Consider the following 27,297-nt stretch of genomic DNA (forward strand, 5'->3'; position numbering starts at 1 on the left):
CTCCCTCTCTCCCACCTCTCGTCCTCCCTCCCTCTCCCTCCCCCATGTGCTCTTTTTTTGCCCATGACCTCAAAACCACACCATTAAACCCTCTCTCCAAGCAGCCTCCATGTTTCCAGTGTCTTTCCCCCCACTCGGAGCTCAACCCAGGTGGGCGGGCGTTTCTTCCAACATCTCTGTTAATGCAGCCTAGGATGCCATTGGCTTTTTTGGCACTTGCCCCACACGGCTGGCTCCTATTGAAGCAATTGTCCACCAGGCCTCCAGGGTCCCTCTCCCAGTTCCCGGCATTAAGCCAGGTGTCACTTAGTTGGTTTTTCTTAAAAGGTAAAGGTTCCCCTCGCACATCTGTGCTAGTTGTTCCTGACTCTAGGGCAGGGGTGTCCAAACTTGGGAACTTTAAGACTTGTGGACTTCAACTCCCAGAATTCCCCAGCCAGCATAGCTGGCTGGGGAATTCTGGGAGTTGAAGTTCACAAGTCTTAAAGTTCCCAAGTTTGGACACCCCTGCTCTAGGGGGCGGTGCTCATCTCCGTTTCAAAGCTGAAGAGCCAGCGCTTTCCGAAGACATCTCCGTGGTCATGTGGCCAGCATGACTCAACACCGAAGGCGCATGGAACACTGTTACCTTCCCACCAAAGGTGGTTCCTATTTTTCCACTTGCATTTTTTACGTGCTTTCGAACGGCTCGGATGGCAGAAGCTGGGGCAAGTGACGGGAGCTCCCTCCGTCACACTAGGGATTCGAACCGCTGAACTGCCGACTTTTCTGATCCACAAGCTCAGCGTCTTGGCCCCTGAGCCACCCTTTGGTTTTTCTTACCTAGGTGTAAAAACTTTACTTTTCTCTACCATGAATTTAATTGTGTTAAGATTTGCAAAGGAAGGATGCACTAAAAACAGCCCATACATATACCATACACCCCGGAGTCCGTACGTTGACTGGGGGATTCTGGGAGTTGAAGTCCACAAGCCTTCAAAAGTTGCCAAGCTTGGACCCTTGATTTCTAGGAAGGTTTCCCCACCACCACCCAAAAAAATTTGGCTCCTTTAAGATTGTCGGACTTCCACTCCCAGAATTCCCCATGCTGCCTGGGGAATTCTGGGAGTTGAAGTCCGCCGATCTTAAAGGAGCCGAGTTTGAAAACTACTGACCTAACCCAGTGGCCCCTTTTCCTGGTCCCACATGATGTCACAACCTCGCCAGCCCCCCAAATGGATTCTGATCCCCCCCCCCCAACGTCTCATTAAATCAGAAATCCCGAATTGTGGGTCTTTCTCTCCCAAACGAGTCATTCCCAATTGCTCCACCACCGAGATGCCCGAACTGGCATTTCTACAGTGGGCAAAGATGGAACCGGAGCCCGTGAGGAAAATGGCTCCTGCCACATCTGTCTGCCACGTTCATTCCGCCGGCAGAAGGGCCACGGGGTGGGATGGGCGCCAGATTAATAAGGGTCCCTGGATCTCTTCCGGCTGGCAGCATAAGGGACACAGGCTTGGCGTTGATGGTTGGCACGTCGAGGGCGTTGTGGGAGCATCTTCCGGGACCCGGTCCAGGCGTCACAAGGGGGTATTCTGCGTGGCAGGCTATAAGGAGCCCATCCCTCCTCCTCAGGGGGGAAAGGATTCTGGCCCAGAGAAGCAACCGGGATGGTTTTCTGTTAGAAAGCAAGAAGGGGAATTAGGAAGAAGTAGAGAGCAGAAGACACCAAAGACCTGAAGGTGTTAGCTAGTTTGGGAATGAAACGTCTGTGCAGAGAGACACCAACGGCCCCGCAGTCCTCCTCCTCTTCTCTGCAAACCCCACGCCCTTCTAGCACTGATGGTGTTACCTGGTTGGGTAATGAAAGGTCTGCAAGAAAACAGCCAGGCTCAGAGAACGTCAAGGACCTCACAGTTCTCCTCCTTTTCTCCTTCCTCCTCTTTCTCTCCTTCTCCTCTTCTTTCTTATTCTCCTCCCTCCTCTCCTGCTCCTTCTCCTGCCTTCTTTTCTTTTCCCTCCATTTTCTTTTTCTTTTTTTCTTTCCTCCTACTCCTTCTTCTTCTATCTCCTTCCTTCTCCCTTCCTTTTTCCTTCCTCCTCCTCTTCTTTCTCTTCTTTCTCCTTCTATCTCTTCCCTCCTCCCTTCCTTTTTTCCTTCCTCTTCCTCTTCTTGCTCCTGTTCCTATTTTACCTCCTCTTTCTCCTCTTTTCTTCTCCTCCTCCCTCCTCCCTTCTTCCTCCTTCTCCTCCCTTTTTTCTCCTTTCTCCTCTTTCTCTCCTTTCTTCTATCTCCATCCTTCTCCCTTCCTTTTTTCCTTCCTCCTCTTCCTCTTTTCTCCTGTTCCTTTTGCCTCCTTTCTCTCCTTCTCTTCTTCTTTCTTCTTCTCCTCCCTCCTCCCTTCTTCCTCCTCTCCTCCCTTCTTTTCTTTTTCCTCCTCTTTCTCTCCTCCTTCTTCTATCTCTTCCCTTCTCCCTTCCTTTTTTCCTTCCTCCTCTTCCTCTTTTCTCCTGTTCCCCTTTTGCCTCCTCTTTCTCTCCTTCTCTTCTTTCTTCTTCTCCTCCTTCTTCCCTTCTTCCTCCTCTCCTCCTTCTTCTCCTACCTTTTCTCTTTCTCTCCTTTTCCTCTTCTTTCTCCTCCTATCTCCTCCCTTCTCTTTCCTTTCCTCCTTCATCTTCTTCCTCTTCTTTTTCCTGTTCCTCTTTTGCCTCCTCTCTCTCTCTCCTTTTCTTCTTTCTTCTTCTTCTCTCCTCCCTTCCTCCTCCTCCTCCTTTCTTTTTTCCTTCCTCCTCTTTCTCTCCTTCTCCTCTTCTTTCTTTTTCTATCTCCTCCTCTCCTTTTTTCCTTCTTCCTCTTCCTTTTTTTCTCCTGTTCCTCTTTTGCTTCCTCTTTCTCTCCTTTTCTTTCTCCTCCTCCTCCCCCCTCTTCCTCCTCTCCTCCTCCTTCTCCTCCCTGATTTTCTTCTTCCTCCTCTTTCTCTCTTCCTTTTCTTTCTCCTCCTCCTCTCCTCCTTCTCCTCCCTTATTTTCTCCTTCCCCTTTCTCTCCTTCTCTTCTTTCTTCTCCTCCTCCTCCTCCCTCCTTCTTTTCTCCTTACTCCTCCCCCCACCCTTCCTCCAATTCCTACATCTCTAGAACATTCCTTCTAGCCTACCTCCAGCTCAAAACCTGGGTTCGGATTCTCCCCACCCGGAAATAATTAGCAGGAAAACCAGGAACCTACCTTCCGCATGGAGTGGAGAGCCCCAATCTCCTTCGCCTCCATCTGTGGACCAAGGGCCACTCCTAACATCGCGAGGATGGGAGGAAACGGGGGCCACGGGGCCTCCTCAGGAAAACCCACCCCCCGATTCTCGTCACCAGGTCCAGGGGCAGCCTGGAAATAATGAGGGGGCTCCTGTGCAACAATACTTAGGGGTGTGCTGGCATCAACCACACCTTGTGGGAAATAGGAAGGACTATTGGGGTGGAATCTTGGCCCCTGGTCAGCGAAGCTGCTGGGCCCTCCATCTTGAAAAGGAGGGACATAAGGAACAGGATAGAATTGGAGACCTCGCTCTATAAAATGTACGGGTCTGTTATGGCCACCAGAATTATCTGGGACCCAAGAAGAACCTGAATTGGGTGGAGGGCAATGCTCCTGTCCACTTATGGGCGTCGCATCACAGCCAGCAAATGGGTCCTCGTGAGCATGACCGCCGTCATAGTAGTGGGGTAGGCCCTGCTCTCCTTCAAATGAAGGTATGGGCCAACTATCTTGGCCCACGCAACGTGGGGCGTGAAAATTAAAATTTGGACCGGGTTGAAGGCAATGTTCTTCTTCAGAAGAACCTACTGGCCACCTGGCATACCTCCCACGTTCTGGGCCATGAGGGTAATAACCCGGGACAGGTTGAGGGCCTTCAGAGGAACTTATGAGGCTGCTGTCCAAGCCAATGGGAGAATTCCCGTGATCGGGCAGAGGACCAGAGGGCCAGGGGTTCTCTTCATGGTGAAGGCCACCAAGCTGGACAGGCAACTGGTAACGTTGACTCGGCCTTCCTCTGAGCCTCTTTTTGTGGGCAAGGCGACGGAGGTGAGAAGGTCTCCTGGAATAGAAGGCGCCCCGGTCTGAGCCGTTGGTCCACAGGCTGGGGATCAGCTGAGGAGAGGCAGGGTCCACGCTCCTCCAGGGAGAAGAAGGCCGCTGACTCTCTTCTTTGCGAAACATCTGAATGCCTGAAAACGAAGAAGATGGGAGGAATAGCAGGAATAGCTAAGGTGAAGTTAAAAGGTCTCCCTTTCCCGGTCGTATCCACCTCTAGGGGGCGCTGTTCATCTCCCTGTCTTACCCAAGGGAGGCAGCGTTGTCTGAGGATTCTTCTGGGGTCATGTTGGCCAGCATGATTTACAGGTAGTCCTCGACTTACGACCGTTCGTTTAGGGACCGTTCCCAAGTTACAAGGGCAGCAAAAAAGACCCCGTTTTTCACACTTACGACAGCGGCGGCATCCTCGGGGGGTCACGTGATTAATATTCAGATGATTGACAACCGACTCATATTTACAACGGTCGCGGGTTTTTGGCGACAAGTCAAAGGGAAGTGAGGGAGGGAGAAGAAGGAGGAATGATAAATGGAACGAAGGAAGGAAGGAAGGAGGAGAAGGATAAATGGAAGGGAGGGAGGAGAAGGATAATTGGAAGAAGGAAGGGAGGGAGGAAGGAAGGAGGAGAAAGATAAAAGGAAGGAAAGAAGAGAAGGAGGAACGAAGAAGGAAGGAAGGAAGGAAAGGATAAATGGAAGGAAGGAAGAGGAGGATAAAAGGAAGGGAGGAAAGAAGGGAAGGAGGAAGAATAAATGGAAGGAGGGAAGGAAGGAAGGAAGGAAGGAAAGAAGGAAAAAAAGAAGGAAGGAAAGAAGGAAGGAAAGAAGGAAAGGAAGGGTTATAAAGAAGCAACTCTTGATATTTTTAGCAGCCGGTACCTGGACATTTCTCTTTCATTGCCCATTTCCTTCTTTCCATCGTTACCCCTTTCTAACCATCAACCCCCTAAACCCACCTGCAATTATTCTCCAACCATCCTCAAAAGGTCTGGATCCTGGAGGCCCCCCCCCCACCGCTTTCCCAGCCTCCCCCTCCTTCCCCTCCCCCTCCTTCCCCTCCCCCACTTGCCAATCCGCGGCGGCTGCTTCTCCAGCTCCACCTGCCAGGTGTCAGCCAGGTGGGTGAGGAGGATCTTGGTCAGGTGGCGGTGGGCTCGGAAGTTCCAGTGGGTGCCGTCGACGGCGTGGAGGTGCTGCAGGAACCGGAAGTGGTAGTGGAGGTCCAGGGTGTCGAACCAGAAGCCCTGGGCCAGGCTGCTGCTGTAGAAATTGGCCTCGATCATGTCCTTGGCCGACACCTTGCAGGGTTGCTGTGGAAGACCCCAAAGCCCCCCCCCCAATCCTCAAGTCAAGGACGGAGGACGTTACAGGGAGACCTCGACTCCCCACCATCCGTTTAGCGACCATTCGGGGTTACAAACAAGGGACTTGGAACCGTTTTTCACGCTTAACCGTTGCAGGCCTCCCTGGGATGGAAATTTGGACGGTTGGCCACGGACTCATTATTATGACCGTCGCACTGTCCAGGGGTCACGCGATCCCCTTTTGTGACTTCTGATAACCCCAGTCAATGGGAAGCCGGATTCACTTAACAACTGGGTTACTGACTTAACTGCAATGATGCACTTAACAACGGTGGTTAGAAAGGTCGTAAAATGGGGCAAAGGCTCACTTAACAACCGTCTGGCTTAGTGACAGAAACGTTGGGCTGAATGATGGGCGTAAGTCAAGGAGTAGCTGTAGATTTCCAGAGAAGGGAGGGAGGGAGGGAGGAGAAAGAGCTTGGAGGAAGCAAAAATGAAAGAGGGAGGTAGGGAGGAAAGATTGGACCAAGGGTGGAGAGATTGGAGGAAGGAAAATTGAAAGAGAGAGGAAGATAGGAAGGAAGGAAGGAAGGAAGGAAGGAAGGAAGGAAGGAAGGAAGGAAGGAAGGAAGGAAGGAAAGATTGGCGGGAGGAGAAAGAGATTGGAGGAAGGAAAAATGAAAGAGGAAGGAAGGAAGGAAGGAAGGAAGGAAGGAAGGAAGGAAGGAAGGAAGGAAGGAAGGAAGGAAAGATTGGCGGGAGGAGAAAGAGATTGGAGGAAGGAAAAATGAAAGAGGAAGGAAGGAAGGAAGGAAGGAAGGAAGGAAGGAAGGAAGGAAGGAAGGAAGGAAGGAAGGAAGGAAGGAAGGAAAGATTGGAGGGAGGAGAAAGAGATTGGAGGAAGGAAAAATGAAAGAGGAAGGAAGGATGGAAGGAAGGAAGGAAGGAAGGAAGGAAGGAAGGAAGGAAGGAAGGAAGGAAGGAAAGATTGACGGGAAGAGAAAGAGTTTGGAGGAAGGAAAAATGGAAGAGGAAGGAAGGAAGGGAATCTCCTTGAATCCAAAATAACAGAGTTGGAAGGGACCTTGTAGGTCATCTAGTCCAACCCCCACCCCCACCCCGTCCAAGCAGGAGACCCTAGGTTGCTCTTCTCCTTGCTTGAAGACTCCTGGTGTCTGGAGCGCCATCCATAGTCGCCCCAGTCGGATTCTGAGGAGAGCCTGGGGGCCCTCCGGGAGCTCTGACTTCAGGTGACCCCAAGGGAGCCAGAGGTCCCCTCACCTGCATGATGTAGCAACGGGCGTCTTTCGTGACGGCCATAGCCGTATTCCATATGACGAGCGTGGTGGCAGGGAGGACTTCATCCAACGCTTGGAAGAGCCTCTCCACGTTCTGGCGGTATTCTCGGATCGCTTTGGGGACTGGCGGCTCCGTGGGAAAGACATCGTGGTACCTGCGTGGAAGGGAGAAACCGAGACATGCCCACCGGAAGTACCAGGTGCTCCTTGTTTATTTATTTATTCATAATTTTTATTACACAATTTTTTTAAAACAAAAAAAAAAGAAACAACTTTAACAGTTTCCTTCGCTACAACATTTCCGTATCGGTATACATCCTCTATAAGTGCATTTCACCCCCCACCCGTCCCCTTCCTCCAATAAGCCCTTATCTGTTCATGTCATTCCAGTGTTTTCATACATACAAATATATTCATTTCTGGAGTTACAGTCATTCATTGTATGTCGTTTCCATTTACACATATTTATTACTGATTTCTAACGCCTGTTTCTTCTTCGTTTAACTTTTCCTTAAGCTTTACACCTGCTTTCTAACCATTTATAGCATTCATTCCATACCTTATAATGATCTGTTTCTCCTTTTATCTTTGATCTCCTTTGTGAGGCTATCCATCTCGGCACACTCTGCCGTTATGATATGTAAAATTAGATATTGTGGTGTGTGTGTGTGTGTGTGTCCCCCAAATTTCCCTGTCAATATTCCCAATAAAAATAATTCCAGTTTCATGTCTATTTGTTGGCTTGGTTGTTTCTTCAAGCCATTTTCTTAATCTATTCCAATATTGTTTTATTTTGGGGCACTTCCACCACATATGGTAGAATGTTCCCTGATTTTGTCTACATTTCCAGCAGCCTGGTGATATGTTTGGGTACATTTTAGCCAATCTCGCTTGGGTGTCTATGTGTGGGTAGAACAATTTATGCATATTTTCCTTATAGGCTACTGACATTGTCAGTTTATAATTTTTTATTCCAAAGTTTCTCCCATTTCTCCAATTCAGGTAGTCCAGCTCACTTAGTGACCGTTGAAAGTCACAACGGCACTTTAAAAAGAGACTTACGGCCTTTGCAATATCCCTCTGATGACGTGATCACATTTTGAAGGCTTGGCGAGGGGCACGCACTTATGATGGTGTGCAGAGTCCCGGGGTCACGTGATCCCCTTTGGCGACAAGCCAAAGTCCACGGGGAAGCCAGATTCGCTTAATGTCCGTGTGACTAATTTTTACAACCGCCCCGATTCCCTCAGCAAACAAGGCAAGAAAGGTCATCAGATGGGACAAAATGCATGGAACGCATTTCTCACTTAGCGTCATCATAAACGCTGGGCTCCGTTACGGTCGTACGTCGAGGACCGTGTGGTCGGGCTGAACCAGTAGGAGGTTCAGATGTTTCATTATCCAACTAGGTCACATCATCAGTGTTATCCCACTCCCTTCTAGCACTGATGATGTTATCCAGTACGGTCATGAAAGGTCTGCAAGAAAACAAGGCAACTCAGAACCGAGGACCCAGCAGTCGTCGTCGTCCTCCTCCTCCCTTCTAGCACTGATAATGTCACCTAGTTGGGTCATGAAACGTCTGAAAGGAAACCCCCAAGCTCAGAGAGCACCAAGGGCCCCACAGTCCTCCTCCTCCTCCTCTTTATACACCACTCCCTTCTAGCACTGATGATGAGACCTAGTTGGGTCATGAAACGTACGCAAGAAAACAAGGCAACTCAGAACCAAGGACCCCACAGTCCTCCTCTTTTCTGACCCAGCTCCCCAAACACGACAAACCCTCTGAAGTGAACTCAAAAGATTCCTTTAATTAGGAGTGTCGGCAGCCCCGGCAAAAAGTTTCTCTCCCACCGCGGGCTAACAAGGCCCGTCAGAAGATAAATAGTTGTCTGCCACATCTACTCTGCCTCCTGCCTTTTATCCCCACAGCTAGGGTGGGGCTTTGCTAGCAGCAGTGGCTCTTCCAGCCCAAGGACCAGCCCTTAGATTTCCACTGCTCTCCTCTCCTCTGCCTTCTACATATCCACACATCAGGCAGCTGTTCCTTCTCTTCTCCTCTTCCTCATCAGCCACCTCCACACCTGGGGCCTGTTGACTCTCCATCTGAGGGCTGACAGACGGCCCAGGCACCACCTCCCTCCCACCCTCCCTCTCCCTCTCTCTCTGCATTCCCTCCCCCCCCCTCGGAGCTCTCAGGTTGCCTTGCTGCCGACCCTGAAACCTACGTCTCCTCCTCCTCCTCCTCCTCTGATTCGGCTGCTGGAGGGGCTGGCAACCGAAAGGCCACAACAACACGCTCCTCCTCCTCCTCCATCTCCTCCTCTCTGCAAAACCTACTCCCTTCCAGCACTGATGATGTTGCCTAGTTGGGTCATGAAACATCTGAAAGGAAACCACCCACACCCAAGCTCGGGGAGCACCAAAGAGCCCTCCTTTCAACCCCCACCCCAAGCCACCAATATTCTCCTTTTGCCTCAGTTGTACGTCGAGGACGCATGGCCGGGCCGAACCGGCCAGTCCGATTTACCTGTTGAGGTCCCAGAGGCAGGAATGCACGATGACGACATCGGGTGCCAGGCCTGCCTCCAGAGCCGCCCGGAAGTCACTCAAAATGCTCTCCACGTAGGACGAATAAGCACGGGCGATGAAGTAGAAGCGCACCAGGTGGTGCCGGGTGCGGTACTGGCGCACCAAATGGTAATCGTTTCCGGAAGACTCTTTCAGTTCCACCAGGCAGTCGTTGGCGAAACACGGTTCATGCTGCAAGGGAAGATGCCGTCGTTCAGAAGCCCTGAGAGGCGGAGAATAGCAATTGCCCTTAGACTTATCTACCGCTTCCCACTGCTTTTACAGCCCTCTCCAAGCGGTTTACAAAGTCAGCCTCTTGTCCCCCCAACAATTTTGGGTCCTCGTTTTACCCACCTCGGAAGGATGGAAGGCTGAGTCAATCTTGAGCCGGTCAGGATCGAACTGCTGGCAGTGGGCAGAATGAGCCTGCAATATTGCATTCTAACCACTGCACCGCCAGGAAGGAGAATGAGGAAGGGAATGACTGAATGACTGACTGAAGGAAAGAAGGAAGGAAGGAAGAAAGGAAGGAAGGAAGGAAGGGAGGGAGGGAGGAAGGAAGGAAGGAAGGAAGGAAGGAAGGAAGGAAGGAAGGAAGGAAGGAAGGAAGGAAGGAAGGAAGGAAGGAAGAAATAGCACATATACCGCTTTACGGTGCTTTTACAGCCTTCTCTAAGCGGTTTAGAGTCAGCCTCTTGCCCCCAACAATCTGGGTCCTCCTTTTACCCACCTCGGAAGGATGGAAGACTGAGTCAACTTTCAGCAGGTAAGGATTGAACTCCTGGCTGTGGGCAGTGTCAGGAAGGAAGGAAGGAAGGAAGGAAGGAAGGAAGGAAGGAAGGAAGGAAGGAAGGAAGGAAGGAAGGAAGGAAGGAAGGAAGGAAGGAAAGATGTTTTGCTACCCAACTAGGTAACAGCAACAGGATTAGAAGAGAGTGGGGTTATCAGAGAGGAGGAGGGGAGAAGAAGTAGAGGAAGGAAGAAGAAAGAAGGAAGAAGGAAGAAGAAGAGGAGGACGACTATGAGGTCCTTGATGCTCTCTGAGTTTGGTTGTTATTTTTGCAGATGTTTGCAGATGTTTCATTGTCCAACCAGGCAACATGATCAGTGTTAGAAAGGAGTGACATTTGTGGAGAAGAGGAGGAGGAGGAGAATGAGGTCCATGGTGTCTCTGAGCTTGATTGTTTTCTTGCAGACGTTTCATGACGCCACTAGGGGACATCCTCATCAGTGCTAAAAGGGAGGGGAGTTTGCAGAGAGGAGGAGGAGGAGGAGGAGGGGAAAGTGAGGAGGAAGAGGAGGAGGAGGAGGTGCAGGAGGACAAGGACGACTGTGGGGTCCTTGGTGCTTTCTGAGCTTGGTGGTTTTCTTGCAGATGTTTCATTACTCAACGAGGTCACATCATCAGTGTTATCCCACCTCCTTGGAGCTCTGATGATGAGACCTAGATGGGTAATTGAACGTACGCAAGGAAACAATGGAACTCAGAACCAAGGACCCCACAGTCCTCCTCCTCCTCCCTTCTAGCATCCATGACATTCCCTAGTTGGGTCATGAAACGCCTGGAAGGAACCCCCCCCCCCAGCTCAGAGAGCACCGAGGACCCCACAGTCCTCCTCCTCCTCCCTTCTAGCATTCATGACATTCCCTAGTTGGGTCCTGAAACGTCTGAAAGGAAACCCCCAAGCTCACAGAGCCCCAAGGACCCCGAGCACAAATGTTCCCCTCGATTAGAGACAGTACCTTCTCCCTCAGTTGATCGATAGAGAGGAACGCATCTGTCTGTAGAAAATAGACCAAATCTTTATATATTGCGCGATAGTCTACAATGTGGGGAAAAAGAAACAAACATAAACCAAGATGCAAAAAATTATGGAGATCTGGATATTCTTGAAGGCAGTTTTCCCTCCCCAAACTTGGCTCCTTTAAGAGGGGTGGACCTCAACACCCAGAAGGCTGGCTGGGGAAATCTGGATGTTGAAGTCCATCCCTCTTTTAATGAGTTTGAAGTTTGAAAAAAACACTCTGCTGCCTTGAAGGCAAGTTGGATTTGGGCCCCGAGTGCAAATTCTGAGGGTGCTTTTTGGGTCAACACCATTCAAGCAAACCTCCACTTCCCCTCCTCCCTTCCGTTGGTCATCTGGTCAAGTGGTCCTTGTCTGGAGAATGTCCCACATCTGGCCATTTCTCCTCCCAAGGATACTGAAAAAATCAACACATACACACACAGATAATTCTGCTTAAGGTGGTGGATTTTCAAAAAAAGAGAGAGAGAGAAACTAATTGTGGTGTCAACCGTTCATTTAGTGACCGTTGGAAATGAGGACAACCCTGGGAAAAAAACAGAACTTTTCTTAGGACACTTACGACCATTTCAGCATCCCCTACCATCGCTTGATCAAAATTCAGATCCTTGGAGAAATGACTCATATTTCATTTCATTTCATTTCTTCCCTTCGCTTCAGCTGACCTGTTTAGAGAGTATCTTTTTATATTGTATTGTTTTGTTTGTTTCTTCACCACTTGGCTTGATTAGAGACAACCTTTTTAGTTCATTTTACTTTATTTCATTTTATCTCATTTTATCTTATTTCTTCACTTCACTTTACTTGTTTAGAGACAGTAGCTCTTTATTTTATTTCATTATTTCATTTCATTAGTGTATTTTTATTTTATTTTATCTCATTTTCTTATTTCTTCATTTACAATACAATACAATAGCAGAGTTGGAAGGGACCTTGGAGGTCTTCTAGTCCAACCCCCTGCCTAGGCAGGAAACCCTATACCGTTTCAGACAAAGGGCTATCCAACATCCTCTTAAAGACTTCCAGTGTTGGGGCATTCACAACTTCTGGAGGCAACTTCTGTTCCTCTGATTAATTGTTCTCACTGTCAGGAAGTTTCTCCTCCGATCTAAGTTGCTTCTCTCCTTGATTAGTTTCCACCCATTGCTTCTTGTTCTACCCTCAGGTGCCTTGGAGAATAGTTTGACTCCCTCTTCTTAGTGGCAACCTCTGAGATATTGGAAGACTGCTATCCTGTCTCCCCTAGTCCTTCTTTCTATTAGGCTAGCTAGACATACCCAGTTCCTACAACCGTTCTTCATATGTTTTAGTCTCCAGTCCCCTAATCCTCTTTGTTGCTCTTCTCTGCACTCTTTCTAGAGTCTCCACATCTTTTCTACATCATGGCAACCAAAACTGAATGCCATATTCCAAGTGTGGCCTTACCAAGGCCTTATGAAGTGGCATTAACATTTCACGTGATCTTGATTCTCTGTTGATGCAGCCTAGAACTGTGTTGGCTTTTTTGGCAGCTGCTGCCCACGGCTGGCTCCTATTTAAATGGTTGTCCACTAGGACTCCAAGATCCCTCTCACAGTTACTACTGTTGAGCAAGGTACCACCTATACTGTACCTGTGCATTTCGTTTTTGTTGCCTAAATGTAGAACCTTAGTCTTTTCACCATTGAATTTCATTTTATTAGATAGAGCCCAATGTTCAAGTTTGTCAAGATCCTTCTGTATCTTAAGCCTATCTTCTGGAGTGTTGGCTGTTCCTGCCAGCTTGGTGTCATCTGCAAATTTGATGAGTTCCCCATTTATCCCCTCATCCAAATCATTGATGAAGATGTTGAAGAGTCCTGGGCCTAAAACAGAGCCTTGGGGTACTCCACTGCATACTTCCCTCCATGTAGATGCAGTTCCATTGAGGACTACACGTTGAGTGCGGTTGGTCAGCCAGTTACGAATCCATCTGGTGGTGATGCTGTCCAACCCACATTCTTCTACTTTATCTAGTAGTAGGTTATGGTCTACCTTATCAAAAGCCTTACTGAAGTCCAAGTAAACTATATCGACGGCATTCCTCTGGTCCACTAATTTTGTCACGTTATCAAAGAATGCAATAAGATAAGTCTGGCATGATCTGTTTTTGACAAATCCATGTTGGCTTTTGGCTATTACTTTGTTTGCTTCTAGGTGTTCGCAAATTCGTTTCTTGATTATTTTTTCCAGAATCTTTCCTGGTATTGAGATCAGGCTGATAGGTCTGAGTTTCCTGGATCTATTTCTTTCCCTTTTTTGAAGATGGGAACCACATCAGCTATTTTCCAGTCCTCTGGTAGTTCCCCGGTGTTCCAGGATCTCTGAAAGATTATAGTTCAGTGGTTCTGAGATCTCGTCTGCCAGTTCCTTCAGAACCCTGGGGTGTAATCCATCCGGTCCTGGTGATTTGAACTCGTCTAGGGTTGACAGGTGCTCACTTACCATTTTCTTCCCTATTTCAACTTGTGTAAATTTCACTTTACTTGTTTGGAGACAGTATCTTTTTAGTTTATTATTTCATTTTATTTCATTATTTTATTTTATTTTCCTTATTTTACTTCATTTTATTTTATTTCATTTTATCTCATTTTCTTATCTTAATTTCACTTTACTTGTTTAGAGACAATATCTTTTTATTGCATTATTTCATTTCATTATTTTATTTTATTTCATTTTATCTCATTTTCTTATTTCTTCATTTCACTTGTTTAGAGACAGTACCTTTTTATTTTATTTTATTATTTCATTTCATTATTTTATTTCATTTTATTTTATTTCTCCATTTTACTTCATCTGTTTAGAGATAGCACCTTTTTATTTTATTTTATTACTTCACTTCATTTCATTTTATGTTATTTCATTTTATCTTACTTCTTCACCTTACTTGTTTAGAGACAGTACCTTTTTATTTTATTTTATTATTTCATTTCGTTATTTCATTTCATTTTATCTCATTTTATTTTATTTCTCCCTTTCACTTCACCTGTAGAGAGAGAGAGAGTACCTTTTTATTTTATTTTAATTATTTCATTTCATTTCTCCATCTCACTTCACCTGTTTAGAGACAGTACTTTTATTTTATTTTATTTCTTGGCTTTGCTTCACTTTCCTTGATTAGAGACAGTACCTTTTTTTTTTTCCATTTTATCTCATTTTGTTTTATTTTTAGGGCTGCGGCTGAATTTGGGAAGGATTCAAGGTTGCTCAGCCACCCGGTCTCAGCTTCCAGCTGTCAATGTTGTTGTTTTTCGTGCCAAACAAAGCGCAAAGGAAGCAGCACGGATAACTTAGCAAGGAAAGGGGAATTCTGCTTTATTTTTTGCCCAAATTCTTCGCAGCCTGGCCTCGCCTTGCCTCGCCTTGCCCAAAAGGAAGTTGGCGCTAACGTGGGTCTTGACGTCGCTGTGCCGAAAGCCAGGTTAGCGTGACCGATCTCCACACCTGGCCAACTTTCAACGAAAAAAAAAAGTGCGAGGAACAAGGAAAAATAAAATCTCTTGCTCGGAACTTTCCAGATCTAGGAGTAAAGGAGGAAAAAAAACCCCTCTGCTTTTCCTGAAGTAGATTTGCGCGGTCCTCGACTTACAACACTTGGTTTAGTGACCGAAGTTACAACGGCATTGGAAAAAAGTGACTTACGGCTGTATTTTGCACTTACGGCCATTTTTCACACTCAACGACCTTTGCGGCATCCCCGGGTCACGTGATCAAAATCCAGACACACACACCCCCCCGGGAACAGATTCGTATTTATGACGGTCACAAAGTCCTAGGGGGGGGGTGTGTCAGGGGATCCACTTTGGCGACCAGCAAAGTAAGTGGGGGAGCCAAACTTAACGACCATATTCATAACTTAACAAATACAATGATTCGCTTACCAACGGAGGCAAGAAAACCCGTAAAAGGGGATCAAACAATAGTCCCATGACCCCTGAATGGCCGTAAGGGTGAAAGATTGTCATAAGTGTGAAAAACAGTCGGAAAGTGCCTTTTCTCAGTGCCCTTGTAACTTCAAATGTCATCACTAAACAAATCTTGGTAACTTTGGCTATCTCTTTTTTGGCCCACAATTCCTAGCAATACTTACTAGAGTCTCCTATCACAACCACAAATTTGTTGTGCAGCAGCTGTTGAGCCTCCTCGGAGGTAAAATCGTGGATCTGTGCTAAGTTGCCTTTTTTCATGGTGAAACCAGACTGGGGTCCCACCTGCCTCTGGGATTCTCTCCTGCAGGAAAACAGAGAAGAGAGTCAACAAAAAAAAAAAGAACCCCAAGAGATAACAGAATAACAGAGTTGGAAGGGACCTTGGAGGTCTTCTAGTCCAACCCCCAGCTCTGGCAGGAGATGCTCTACTACCATTTCAGACAAACGGCTGTCCAGTCTCTTCTTGAAAACCTCCGACGATGGCACACCCACAACTTCTGGTTGCAAGTTGTCCCACTTGTTCATTGTTCTCACTGTTAGGAAATTCCTCCTTAATTCCAGGTTGCTTCTCTCCTTGATTAATTTCCATCCATTGCTTCTTGTCCTACCCTCAGGTGCTTTGGAGAATACTTTGACTCCCTCTTCTTTGGGGCAGCCCCTCAAATACAGGAAAACTATCATTTCATCCCTAATCTTTCTCTTTTGAATTTTTACAAAATACAGAATGACAGGGTTGGAAGGGACCTTGGAGGTCTTCTAGTCCAACCCTCTGTTCAGGAAGGAAACCTTATACCATTTCATACACATCATTGTCCAATCTCTTCTTAAAAGCCTCTAGGGATGGAGCTCCCACAGCTTCTGGAGGCAGATTGTTCCACTGATTAATTGTTCTATTTGTCAGGAAATTGTGGGTTAAAACCGAAAGCAAATTCCTCATTCTTTTATGGCTTTCGAATTTTTCCCATACTGCTGTCAAGGCCCTTGGCTTTACCTACCACAGAGAGACTGATAAGATAAATATTTAAGACAGAATGGTTTCTCAGCCCTGCATGCAACTAGCTTATCAGACAGAGAGACAGAGAGAGAGGAAGAGACAGACACACAGAGAGGGAGGCAGAGTGAAGAGAGAGACACAGAGAAGAGAGAAGAGGGAGAAAGAGAGAGAGAGGAGAGAGAAAGAGAGAGACACAGAGAAGAGAGACAGACAAACAGACAGGGAGAGACAGAGAGAGGGAGCAACAGACACACAGAAGAGAGAGAAAGAGAGACAGCAAGAGAGAGAGAGAGAGAAAGAAGAGAGAGAGACACACACAGAGAGGAGAGAAACAGAAACAGAGAGAGGAGAGAGAGACAGAGAGAAAGGCGAGAGAAAGAGAGAGACACAGAGAAGAGAGAAGAGGGAGAAAGAGAGAGAGAGGAGAGAGAAAGAGAGACACACAGAGAAGAGAGAAGAGGGAGAAAGAGAGAGAGAGGAGAGAGAAAGAGAGAGACACAGAGAAGAGAGAAGGGGGAGAAAGAGAGAGAAAGGAGAGAGAAAGAGAGAGACACAGAGAAGAGAGACAGGGAGAGACAGAGAAAGGGAGCAACAGACACACAGAGAGGGAGAGAAGAGAGAGAAAGAGACAGACAGGGAGAAGAGAGAGACAAACAGAGAGATAGAGGAGAGAAAGAAAGAGAGACACAATGAGAGGGAGGCAGAATGAAGAGAGAGAGAAGAGAGAGGAAGCGACACAGAGAGAGAGAGAGAGACAGAGAAAGAAGAGAGAGAGAAGAGAGACAGACAGAGAGACAGAGAGAGGGAGCGACATACACATAGAGAGGGAGAGAGAAGAGAGAGAAAGAAAGAAAGAGACAAACAGGGAGAAGAGAGACAAACAGAGAGACAGAGGAGAGGAGAGAAAGACAGAGAGAGACACAGAGACAGGGAGACAGACAGATAGAGACAACAATCTCAAGCAAACAGCTGCCAATAGTAGATTGGAAGTTAGCAAAAGGTGACAGATAGCTTTAAAAAATGCAGGGAAATTAAAAAAAAGTGGCTTAAATGCAAATTTTCAGAACAAAAGGACCATTTGCTTTTGGGATGGAGATAAACAGGATACAAACTAATTGTAGGTTCCTGTTAACTCCTGTCCTGAGTTTGGGGAAGAGAACTGGGGGAAAAGGCCATAAAACATCTAAGGCCAGAATTTTTTATGGCTGGGGTGTTTCTTTAAGGGTTAGGGTCTTGTTGTCCAGGAATGACTGGAGGTAGGAGGGAGTTCTTAGCCTGTTGTGTGAGTAAATTACACAACTGAGTTAGTACATTCAATGTAGAGATTTTGGCAATGCACCAAATATCGGAAGCTTGGGAATACATTCCAGATCAACCACCTGGTCCATTCATTTCAAAATGAGGTCTCCTATCATAGACAGACATACGGGGAGTCCTCGACCTACAACAGTTCATTTACTGACCGCTCAAAGTTACAACAGCACTGGAAAAAGATACGACCGGTTTTCACTCTTACGGCCGTTGCATGGTCATTTGATCCAAATTCAGATTCTTGGAAACAGGTTCATATTTATGACGGTCAGGATGTGATCCCATTTTGCGACCTTCTGGCAAGCCGAATCTATGGGGAAGCCAGACTCACTTAATGACCGTGTCACTAACTTCACTGCAGTGATTCGGTTAAGAACTGTGGCAAGAAAGGTCATAAAAACAGGGCAACGTTCACTTGACAAATATCTCGCTTAGCAAGGGAAATCTGGGGTCCCATTGTGGCCATATGTTGAGGAGTAACGGTATTTAGCTTCTAATCCGAAGCTGAGTTACAGTATAACCCAAAAAACCCAACCCCCTACCAACATTTACATTAATGCATCAGTCCTCGACTTATGACCACAACGGAACCCACAATTTCTGTTGTTAAGTGAGACATTTATTAAGTGAGCTTTGCCCCATTTTACGAACTTCCTTGCCACTGTCATTAAGCGAATCCCTGCAATTGATAAGTTAGTCACCCGGTTGTTAAGTGAATCTGGCTCCCTCATCGAGGGGGCTGGTCAGAAGGTCGCAAAAGGGGAATTGAGTGACCTCCGGGACATTACGACCGTCGTTAATATGAATCAGTTGCCAAGCATCCAATTTCGATCAGGTGACCACAGTCGTTAAGTGTCACGGTCGTTAAGTGTGAAAACAGCCAGAAGTCACTTCTTTTCAGTGCCGTTGTAACTTTGAACGGTCACTATATCAACTGTTGTAAGTCAAGGACTACCTGTATCGTGGTTTCACAATTCAGTCTTGAATGAATTGCTACAAACCAGGTTTGGTGAAAAAGTGGTCAGTTGTGATGAATACAGCATTGCCAGAATCCAAGACTGTTACAAACACAACATTTCTCAGTTCTGCCCATATCAATAAATTATTGTTTCTTCCCGGGGTTAACTTAACTCACCTGTGGATGATCATTGATTGGGTTGTGGTTGTGGTTGTGTTGAAGTGGCCAACTCAGTACTTTGGAACAGTTCCTAACCATGGAAGTGTTCCACAACCCTAGATGGGCTATATGACAATGATGGCTAAAGAAAACCAAATTGTTTGTTCATTCCTCCGGCATGCACAATCGCATAACAAACCAGAATTTGTCAAGAGTAGCAATGTTAATCTGGATGGACTTCAACTCCCAGAATTCCTCACCCAGCTATCCTCAGCAATGTTAAAATGGGTGGACGTCAACTCCCAGAATCCTCTAGCCAGCCATCTTCAGCAGTATTAAGCTGGGTGGACTTCAACTCCCAGAATCCCCTACCAGCCATTTTTCAGAAATGTTAAGCTGGATGGACTTCAACTTCCAAGATTCATTCCTATTCTATTTTATTCTATTCTATTCTGCATTCTATTCTATTCTCTATTCTATTCTCTATTCTATTTTCTATTCTATTCTCTATTCTATTCTGCATTCCATTCTATTCTGCATTCTACTCTATTCTGCATTCTATTCTATTCTATTCTATTCTATTCTACTCCATTCTGCATTCTATTTTATTCTCTATTCCGTTCTCTCTTCTCTCTTCTCTTCTCTATTCTATTCTCTCTTCTCTTCTATTCTCTATTCTATTCTATTCTGCATTCTATTCTATTCTATTCTATTCTGCATTCTATTTTATTCTCTATTCTATTCTCTATTCTATTCTCTCTTCTCTTCTATTCCGCATTCCTATTCCATTCTAATTTTATTCTATTCTATTCTATTCTGCATTCTATTCTATTCTCCATTCTATTCTATTCTATTCTTATCTATTCTGAATTCTATTCTATTCTATTCTATTCTATTCTAAACAAATATCTCACTTAACAGTGGAAATTTTGATCTGATTGCAGTGTTAAGTCGAGAACTACCTGTAGCTCCCTAGTCACAACCACAACAACACAAAAAACCCAGTTTTTATCACCACCTGGTACCAGGACCACATAGCCCTGCTGCGGTCAGCAGATTGCTTGGCCTGGCCTTGACCGGCTGGCTGGCACATCAGGCGACTTTTATTATCAGGCGACAGCATTGACAAGGCTCAAGGACTGGATCCAACTAAAAAATAAAAGGATTCTTATGCTAGAAAGCCATGATCTCCAACTTGGTTGGCATGGCTTCTTCTGGGAGGGAAAGTTTAAATCTCATTCCTACTTCCAGAGACACATAGTAAGGGATGCCCTGTTTAAGATCTGGGGGGAAAAATAAAAAAGGACCATTATATGAAAATCCCAATCTGGTTACCAACGATGGAGTCCATGTCAGATATCCAAACACCCTAGATCTCAGTAAAATGCAGAACTCTTCGATGAAAAAGGAGAACTAAAATCAGAAAACACCAGGAATAAATATGGAATGGTGGCTGTCTTTACAAATCAAAATTTAAGATTTTAAAAAAGATCGGGAACAATATGGTATACATCAGAAACAATGAGAATTGGATAAAATGTTATTTTAAGATATAAAATGGAAGAAGAGACAGTAAAGGAGACAATGGTTAGCTGGGCCAGAAACCTTGGTCATAACACAGAGAAATTGAGGCAAACTATGGGAAAGGAGTTAAAAATTTATGACGGCAGTAGCCTACAAAGAAAACCTCTATAAAACGTTTAATAGATGGCATTTGCCCCCAGTGAGATTGGCCAAAATGTATCCAAGCCTATCCCTCAAATGTTGGAGATGTAGCCAAAAATCTGGAACATTCTACCGTATGTGGTGGAAGTGCCCCATCACAAAGAAATACTGGTGCAAAATTTAGAAATGCTTGGAAGAAATTACGGAGCAAAAGATAGAACTGAAACCAGAATCGTTCTTATTAGGAATATTAGACTGCAAAACAGACAAAAAAAATCTCAATACATAATATTACACATACTCACTTCAGTTAGGATTGCCTTTGCACAAAACTGGAAACAAATCAACAAACCCGAAGACGAAACAATAATTAGAAAGGTACTCGAATGTGCAGACATGGACAAAGTGACCATGGAGTTAAAAGAAAGAGAAAAAATCGGATTATTATAAAATATGGAATAGAGTCTATAAGAGGCTAGAAAACAGAAGCTAAATCAGGAAATCGAAGTCTTTTTTCTTTTTTTCTTTTTCTAAACTAGTATTAACTAAAAATTAACCAAACTTACTAATTACTATCAAACTTAAAGTATTGACTATAATGTAAATACAATGGTGATATGAACAAATTATTTTTGTTACAACTGTGAGTACAACTATTATTACACCATTGCAGATGTTAAAAATGATAGGAAAGCAATGTAGAATACAGCACTATAAAAGCTAAATAGGTAAGCCGATACTGAAGGCTGTAAAACTATTTTATGTTGTTATGTGTGTCTTGTTTTTTTTTCCTGTATATGTTGTTGTTCTTCCTGTTTTTAAAGGTTAAAATGTTTAATAAAAACTATTTAAAAAAAGACTTTTCCGGCTACGGTGCATTAAGTGAATCGCTGCCGTTGTAAAGTGAGAATCATGCTTGTGAATTGAATAGGATGATTCGCTTTTGCGACCTTCCGACAAGACAAGTCAACGGGGAAGCCCAATTCACTTAACGACGAGGTGGCTAATGTCACCACGGCAATGATTCGCTGAACAACGACCGTGGCAAGAAAAGTCGTAACAATGGGGCAACAAACTCACTGAAGGAATGTCGCACTTAGCGATGGAAATGTTGGGCTCCACTCCGGTCGTAACTTGAGGACTCCCTGTAAGGCATCGCCCTTTAACATCCTGGATTTTGCTTCCAGCCTCTATTCACACAATACCCCCACTACCTTAAACTTTAGGCTTCGATATTCAATATTTTAATAGGGAAAATTAGTATTTTGGACTTTTCTAACTTCATAAAAACATATGGGGGACAAGCCAAAAAAAGAGATAAGCTTAAAAACTTGGATGTGGACAAGAGATAGTTGATAAGAGGAGAAAAAGAATAAAATATTTTCCACGATTCTACTTTAATAATGTGTACTAATATTAGAATTATATAGGCTGGATAATTATTTTTATGTAATGCAATAGACATTAGGATAAATATTTTAATATAGATAGATATGAGGAGTGAAATCATGGAATTATGAAAAAATTATGAATAGGAATTAAGCATTAATTGGAAAATGAAAGCTTGAATGATGGTATTATTAAACACGCATAAAATATGATTAGCAGTGAAATGATGAAATCAAACAATGAACAATTAGAAAATGAAAGAATATATTTTAATGTAAACATGGATATTAATAGTAGAACTACACAAAGCAGAGTATTGGAAAGAATATGAATAGATGTACTTTAAATGTTCAAATGATTGTGATTGGTACATTGAGACACCGAATAATGAAAGAAGAAAAGATGAAACTTTAACATAAATAGACGTGAAGAGACAAATAAGAGGAATATGAATAATAAAATAGCTGAAGAAGGGAAATGGAAAAGAAATGTCTGATATTACAGCGGTATGCGGGGGGGGGGGAGTTAAAATAGAGATAGAAATGAGAGGGGAATAATTGTGTGTGTGTGTGTGTGTGTGTGTGTGTGTTGCATTTGTGCTGATAAATAAATAAAGGGAGACTGGTACAGATCTATTTCAAGCTATTTATCAGCACAAATGCAACACAAATGTAACAAATGGCTTTCTGCCTGGATGGCTCCTAGGGTGAGCCAAAAGATAGAAAAAAGGAAGCAGTATGCTCCCTCCCATATTTGGGCATACCAAGGGTTGTGACACAATACACATATATATGCTTAAGGAGCTGCTGATTCTGTTCTACAGAGGAATTACTGAGTCTGTCATCTGCACCCTTATAAACTGTCTGATTCAGTTCTGCAACCCAACAAGACAGACAGAGACTTCAGACGAGAATTAGAACTGCAGAAAAAACAATGGCTACCAACCTGCCTTCCATTGAGGACCTGGACACTGCACAAGCCAAAAAGAGGGCTGGGAAAATACCTACAGACCCCTCACATCCTGGACATAAATGGTTCCAACTCCTACCCTCAAAACGAAGCTATAGGGCACTGCACACCAAGACAACTACCAGAGGACTGGAAAAGAGCTGATGTGGTTCCCATCTTCAAAAAAGGGAAAGAAATAGATCCAGGAAACTACAGACCTATCAGCCTGACCTCAATACCAGGAAAGATTCTGGAAAAGATAATCAAGCAACGAATTAGCGAACACCTAGAAGCAAACAAATAGCCAGAAGCCAACATGGGTTTGTCAAAAACAGATCATGCCAGACTAATCTTATTGCGTTCTTTGACAAAGTGACAAAATTAAGGGACCAGAGGAATGTAATAGTTTACTTGGACTTCAGTAAGGCATTTGATAAGGTAGACCATAACCTACTACTAGATAAAGTAGAAGAATGTGGGTTAGACAGCATCACCACCAGATGGATTCGTAACTGGCTGACCAACCGCACTCAACGTGTAGTCCTCAATGGAACTGCATCTACACGGAGGGAGGTATGCAGTGGAGTACCCCAAGGCTCTGTTTTAGGCCCAGGACTCTTCAACATCTTCATCAATGATTTGGATGAGGGAATAAATGGGGAACTCATCAAAGTTGCAGATGACACCAAGCTGGCAGGAATAGCCAACACTCCAGAAGACAGGCTTAAGATACAGAAGGATCTTGACAAACTTGAACATTGGGCACTATCTAATAAAATGAAATTCAATGGTGAAAAGAGTAAGGTTCTACATTTAGGCAACAAAAACGAAATGCACTGGTACAGTATAAGTGGTACCTTGCTCCACAGTAGTAACTGTGAGAGGGATCTTGGAGTCCTAGTAGACAACCATTTAAATATGAGCCAGCAGTGGGCAGCAGCTGCCAAAAAAGCCAACACTGTTCTAGGCTGCATCAACAGAGGAAGAGAATCAAGATCACGTGAAGTGTTAATACCACTTTATAATACCTTGGTAAGGCCACACTTGGAATCCTGCATTCAGTTTTGGTCACAACGATGTAGAAAAGATGTGGAGACTCTAGAAAGAGTGCAGAGAAGAGCAACAAAGAGGATTAGGGGACTGGAGACTAAAACATATGAAGAACGGTTGCAGGAACTGGGTAGGTCTAGTTGAATGAAAAGAAGGACCAGGGGAGACATGATAGCAGTGTTCCAATATCTCAGGGGTTGCCACAAAGAAGAGGGAGTCAAACTATTCTCCAAGGCACCTGAGGGTAGAACAAGAAGCAATGGGTGGAAACTAATCAAGGAGAGAAGCAACTTAGAACGGAGCAGAAACTTCCTGACAGTTAGAACAATTAATCAGTGGAACAGAAGTTGCCTCCAGAAGTTGTGAATGCCCCAACACTGGAAGTCTTTAAATAGATGTTGGATAGCCCTTTGTCTGAAACGGTATAGGGTTTCCTGCCTAAGCAGGGGCTTGGACTAGAAGACCTCCAAGATCCCTTCCAACTCTGCTATTGTATTGTATTGTAACTAGACACAAGAAGAGGTTTTTTTCCGAATGCCGTCACTCTGCTAAACAACTACTAATTCCCTCACCACTGTCAAACCATTCACTAAGGCTGCATTACTATTACTCTTATTGTCTTCTCATTGTTCCTCTCAACCATCTCCTTCCACTTATGACTACAGGACTGGAACTTTGTTGATTGTATCCTTAGGATTTATATTGATATTGATTGCTTTCTGATTGCTTATTTGTACCCCGTGACTATCATTAAGTGCTGTACCTTATGATGCTTGATGAATGTATCTTGTCTTTTTATGTACACTGAGAGCATCTGCACCAAAGACAAATTCCTTGTGTGTCCAATCACACTTGGCCAATAAAGAATTCTATTCTATTCTATTACTATGAGTAACAATATTATGCTTATTTGCATTGAAATGTATGATACCCAGCAATCACACCACTCACACATTGATATGTATAAATAATATAAAATGAAGAACTTGTTTGAAAAAAAAAACATGTCTTTTTTTAAAGGTTTTAAACATTTTTTTAAAAAAGCCAAGGCCATTTTTCTTGATATGTGAGAATTTCAGCGCTAAAACAATAGAGAGCATTTTCTGAAGTGCTGGCACACTTTGAAGTTTTAAGAAAGATAGAGATTATTCTGGGAACGAAATAACAAACATTAGCCACCCGTGGAATGCAATCTAGGGGCCACGTTTGCTATTGTTCCAGTCCCCACATGTCCTTGACTTACGACCGTTCATTTCGTGACCGTCCAAAATCCCAAAGGCACAGGAAAAAATGACCAAGCACTCTTTTTCACACTTACGACCATTGCAAACAGCCCCATGGTCACCTGTTAAGTGAGTTTTGGCAACCGACTCGTATTTATGATGGTCGTAATGTCTCTGTGTGTGTGTGTGTGAGAGAGAGAGAGAGAGAGACACAATCCCCTTTTGTGACCTTCTGACAAGCCAAGTCAAGGGGGAAGCCGTATCAACAACTGTGTGACTAACTTAACAACTGCGATGATTTGCTTAATGGCTGTGGTGTTGTGGAAATCAAGGAGTCAAAGACCAGCTCTTTCCAATGCAAGAAAGTTTATTGCGCAAGGTTCAAAGGCCAGAGTTAGGAAAAATAGTCTGAACCCCGAAAGGTCCACTTCAGCAAACTTTTATAGTCATTTTGACGTAAGCATTTCCATTAACATACATATTCCAAATATGGTAAAGGGATGGGTGGAAAAGTACAGAAAAGATAATAATAAAAAACCATTAGTAGGTGGATTATAAAATGAAGACATCTGCAAGAAAATAGAGGAACTGTCCCCTGTCCTTGATCGATAAACAGGATACACCCATCTGGGTCTGTCTGCACTTAGAGATAAAAATATCTATGTCCCGAATCAGCAATCCAAAGTGGCAACAGTTTGCACATTTCTCCTTGACCAGAGTTTGTACTATTGAATATAATGAACCTAGTTTTTCTCCTATCTCATTGGCAAGAAAGGTTGTAAAACGGGAGTAAAACTCGCTTTAAAAGCATCTTGCTTAGCAACAGGCATTTAAGGCTTGATTCGTAAGTCGAGGACTACCTGCAATGAATGCCTTTTTGTGGCTTGATCACTGATGCATCACAGACACCAACAGTATACATCATCAGTTATATCTGTGTCCTATAAAAAGACTTCAACCTTCCCTCCTTACCTTCAACAAATGCTTCTGTGCTTTGCCGGAATTACCTAGTAATTGATTATTTTCAGGTAATACTTTATTTACAGTCACAGACCAAAACACGAACAGTACAAAAGAGACACAGCAGCCAGTCACCAAAAGCCCAACTAAGGGAGGTTACAGCTCTCTCCTCTAATGGTCACAGCTCTCAAGAAAAACCTGGAAACCTGAGAGGTGATGTACGAGGAGACATCCCCAAGGCAATGCACAAACAAATCACAGCCATCAGGACCAGGAGGGATGATTTCGGGAAGAGACAGTAACCTAGATCTGTCCGCGCTATACATAGGGCAAAATAGAAGGACATGCTCCGCTGTCTCGACCTCGGCTCTGTCACAAGGGCAGAGCTGCTTATTAATCGGGAGCCTCTTGTAACGACCATCCAGAAGTGCTGAGGGCAAGACATTATTTTCAGGTAGATACGGGTGAATACACAAAAGGGGATTATTGCCCATTCGGTTGTGTGAAGTCATGCACAGAAGCAGTACCCAACACAGCTAGCTTGAGCAGGAGGCTGGACTAGAAAGTACTCCAAGGTCCCTTCCAGTTCTATTCTATTCTATTTATCTTATCCTGTCCTGTCCTCTATTCTATTTCTATTCCTATTCTATTCTGCATTATACTCTATTCTTCTATTCTATTCTATTCTATTCTATTCTATTCTATTCTATTCTATTCTATTCTATTCTATTCTATTCCATTCCATTCCATTCCATTCCATTCTATTCCAATCTGCATTCTACTCTCCTCTATCCTATCCTATCCTATCCTGTCCTGTCCTATCCCTATTTCTATTCTATTTATATTCTATCCCTATTTCTTATTCTTTAGTATTCTAATTTCTACCCTACCCTACCTCTACTCTACTTCTAGTCTAGTCTCGCCTTGCCCAAAATTTCCTGGGATGGGTCCTTTACCCCAGGGGGTCAGTAGCAGAGAAATAACGACCACCGTCGTCTGGGATGCTACAAACACTCCTTCCTTGGGTAGGAGATGGACTAGAAGACCTCTAAGGTCCCTTTTTCAAGCCCTGGCATTCTGTAGCTCCGTAGCAGCCTTTTCCAAGCAAACTAAGAAGACGCGATCCGGCTCCCCCTCCCCCCCAATGGGATTTCCTGCCTGAGCATGGGGGTTGGACTAGACGACCTCCAAGGTCCCTTCCAACTCTGTTCTCTTCTGTGAGGCGCGTCTTCTTTTGGGCTTGGCGCCAGGCAGCCATCCAACAGGTAGAAAGAAGCCACCCTCCCGCTCCCTCCCGCCCTCCAGCGAACGCCGAAAGGATCGCAATACCTGCAGGAGCGCCGCTCGGAGCCCAGCCGGCGTGTCTCTGTCGGAGTCCTCGCTCGCTGTCACCCGGAGCCGGAGGAGACGCGGCGCTCCAGCTGTTGCGCCCCTTCCTCCGTGGGGTTTCGAGCCGGGTTCGGTGGGAGCCCCGAAACGGCCGGTGCAGAAGAAACCCGGACCCCCGAAACGGCCGGTGCAGAAGAAATCCGGACACCCCGAAACGGCCGGTCTAGAAGAAATCCGAACCCCGAAACGGCCGGTGCAGAAGAAATCCGAACCCCGAAACGGCCGCTGCAGAAGAAACCCGGAGCTCCGAAACGGCCGGT

The 27,297-nt window shown here is 44.9% G+C and overlaps 2 protein-coding genes across 2 annotated transcripts; both read right to left on the reverse strand.

The window, feature by feature from the left end:
* Positions 1-1,233: 1,233 nt before the first annotated feature.
* LOC309395837 (uncharacterized protein) lies at positions 1,234-4,495 on the reverse strand. Its single transcript, XM_081960425.1, has 2 exons — positions 3,206-4,495; positions 1,234-1,660 (listed from the first exon to the last, which is right to left on the reverse strand). Exons 1-2 carry the CDS (start codon positions 4,190-4,192, stop codon positions 1,448-1,450), a joined length of 1,200 nt encoding a protein of 399 aa, XP_081816551.1. The 5' UTR covers positions 4,193-4,495; the 3' UTR covers positions 1,234-1,447.
* On the reverse strand, positions 4,283-27,239 carry LOC309395774 (PC-esterase domain-containing protein 1A-like; the record flags this gene model as incomplete). The annotated part of the gene is made up of 7 exons (XM_081960307.1): positions 26,978-27,239; positions 15,153-15,292; positions 10,983-11,062; positions 9,199-9,431; positions 6,652-6,823; positions 5,136-5,376; positions 4,283-4,308 (listed from the first exon to the last, which is right to left on the reverse strand). Exons 2-7 carry the CDS (start codon positions 15,247-15,249, stop codon positions 4,283-4,285), a joined length of 849 nt encoding a protein of 282 aa, XP_081816433.1. The 5' UTR covers positions 15,250-15,292; positions 26,978-27,239.
* Between the last annotated feature and the right edge of the window lie 58 nt (positions 27,240-27,297).

The sequence above is a fragment of the Natrix helvetica genome, assembly GCF_964273705.1.
Source record: "Natrix helvetica genome assembly, chromosome: 7".
Classification (NCBI taxonomy): Eukaryota; Metazoa; Chordata; class Lepidosauria; order Squamata; family Natricidae; genus Natrix; species Natrix helvetica.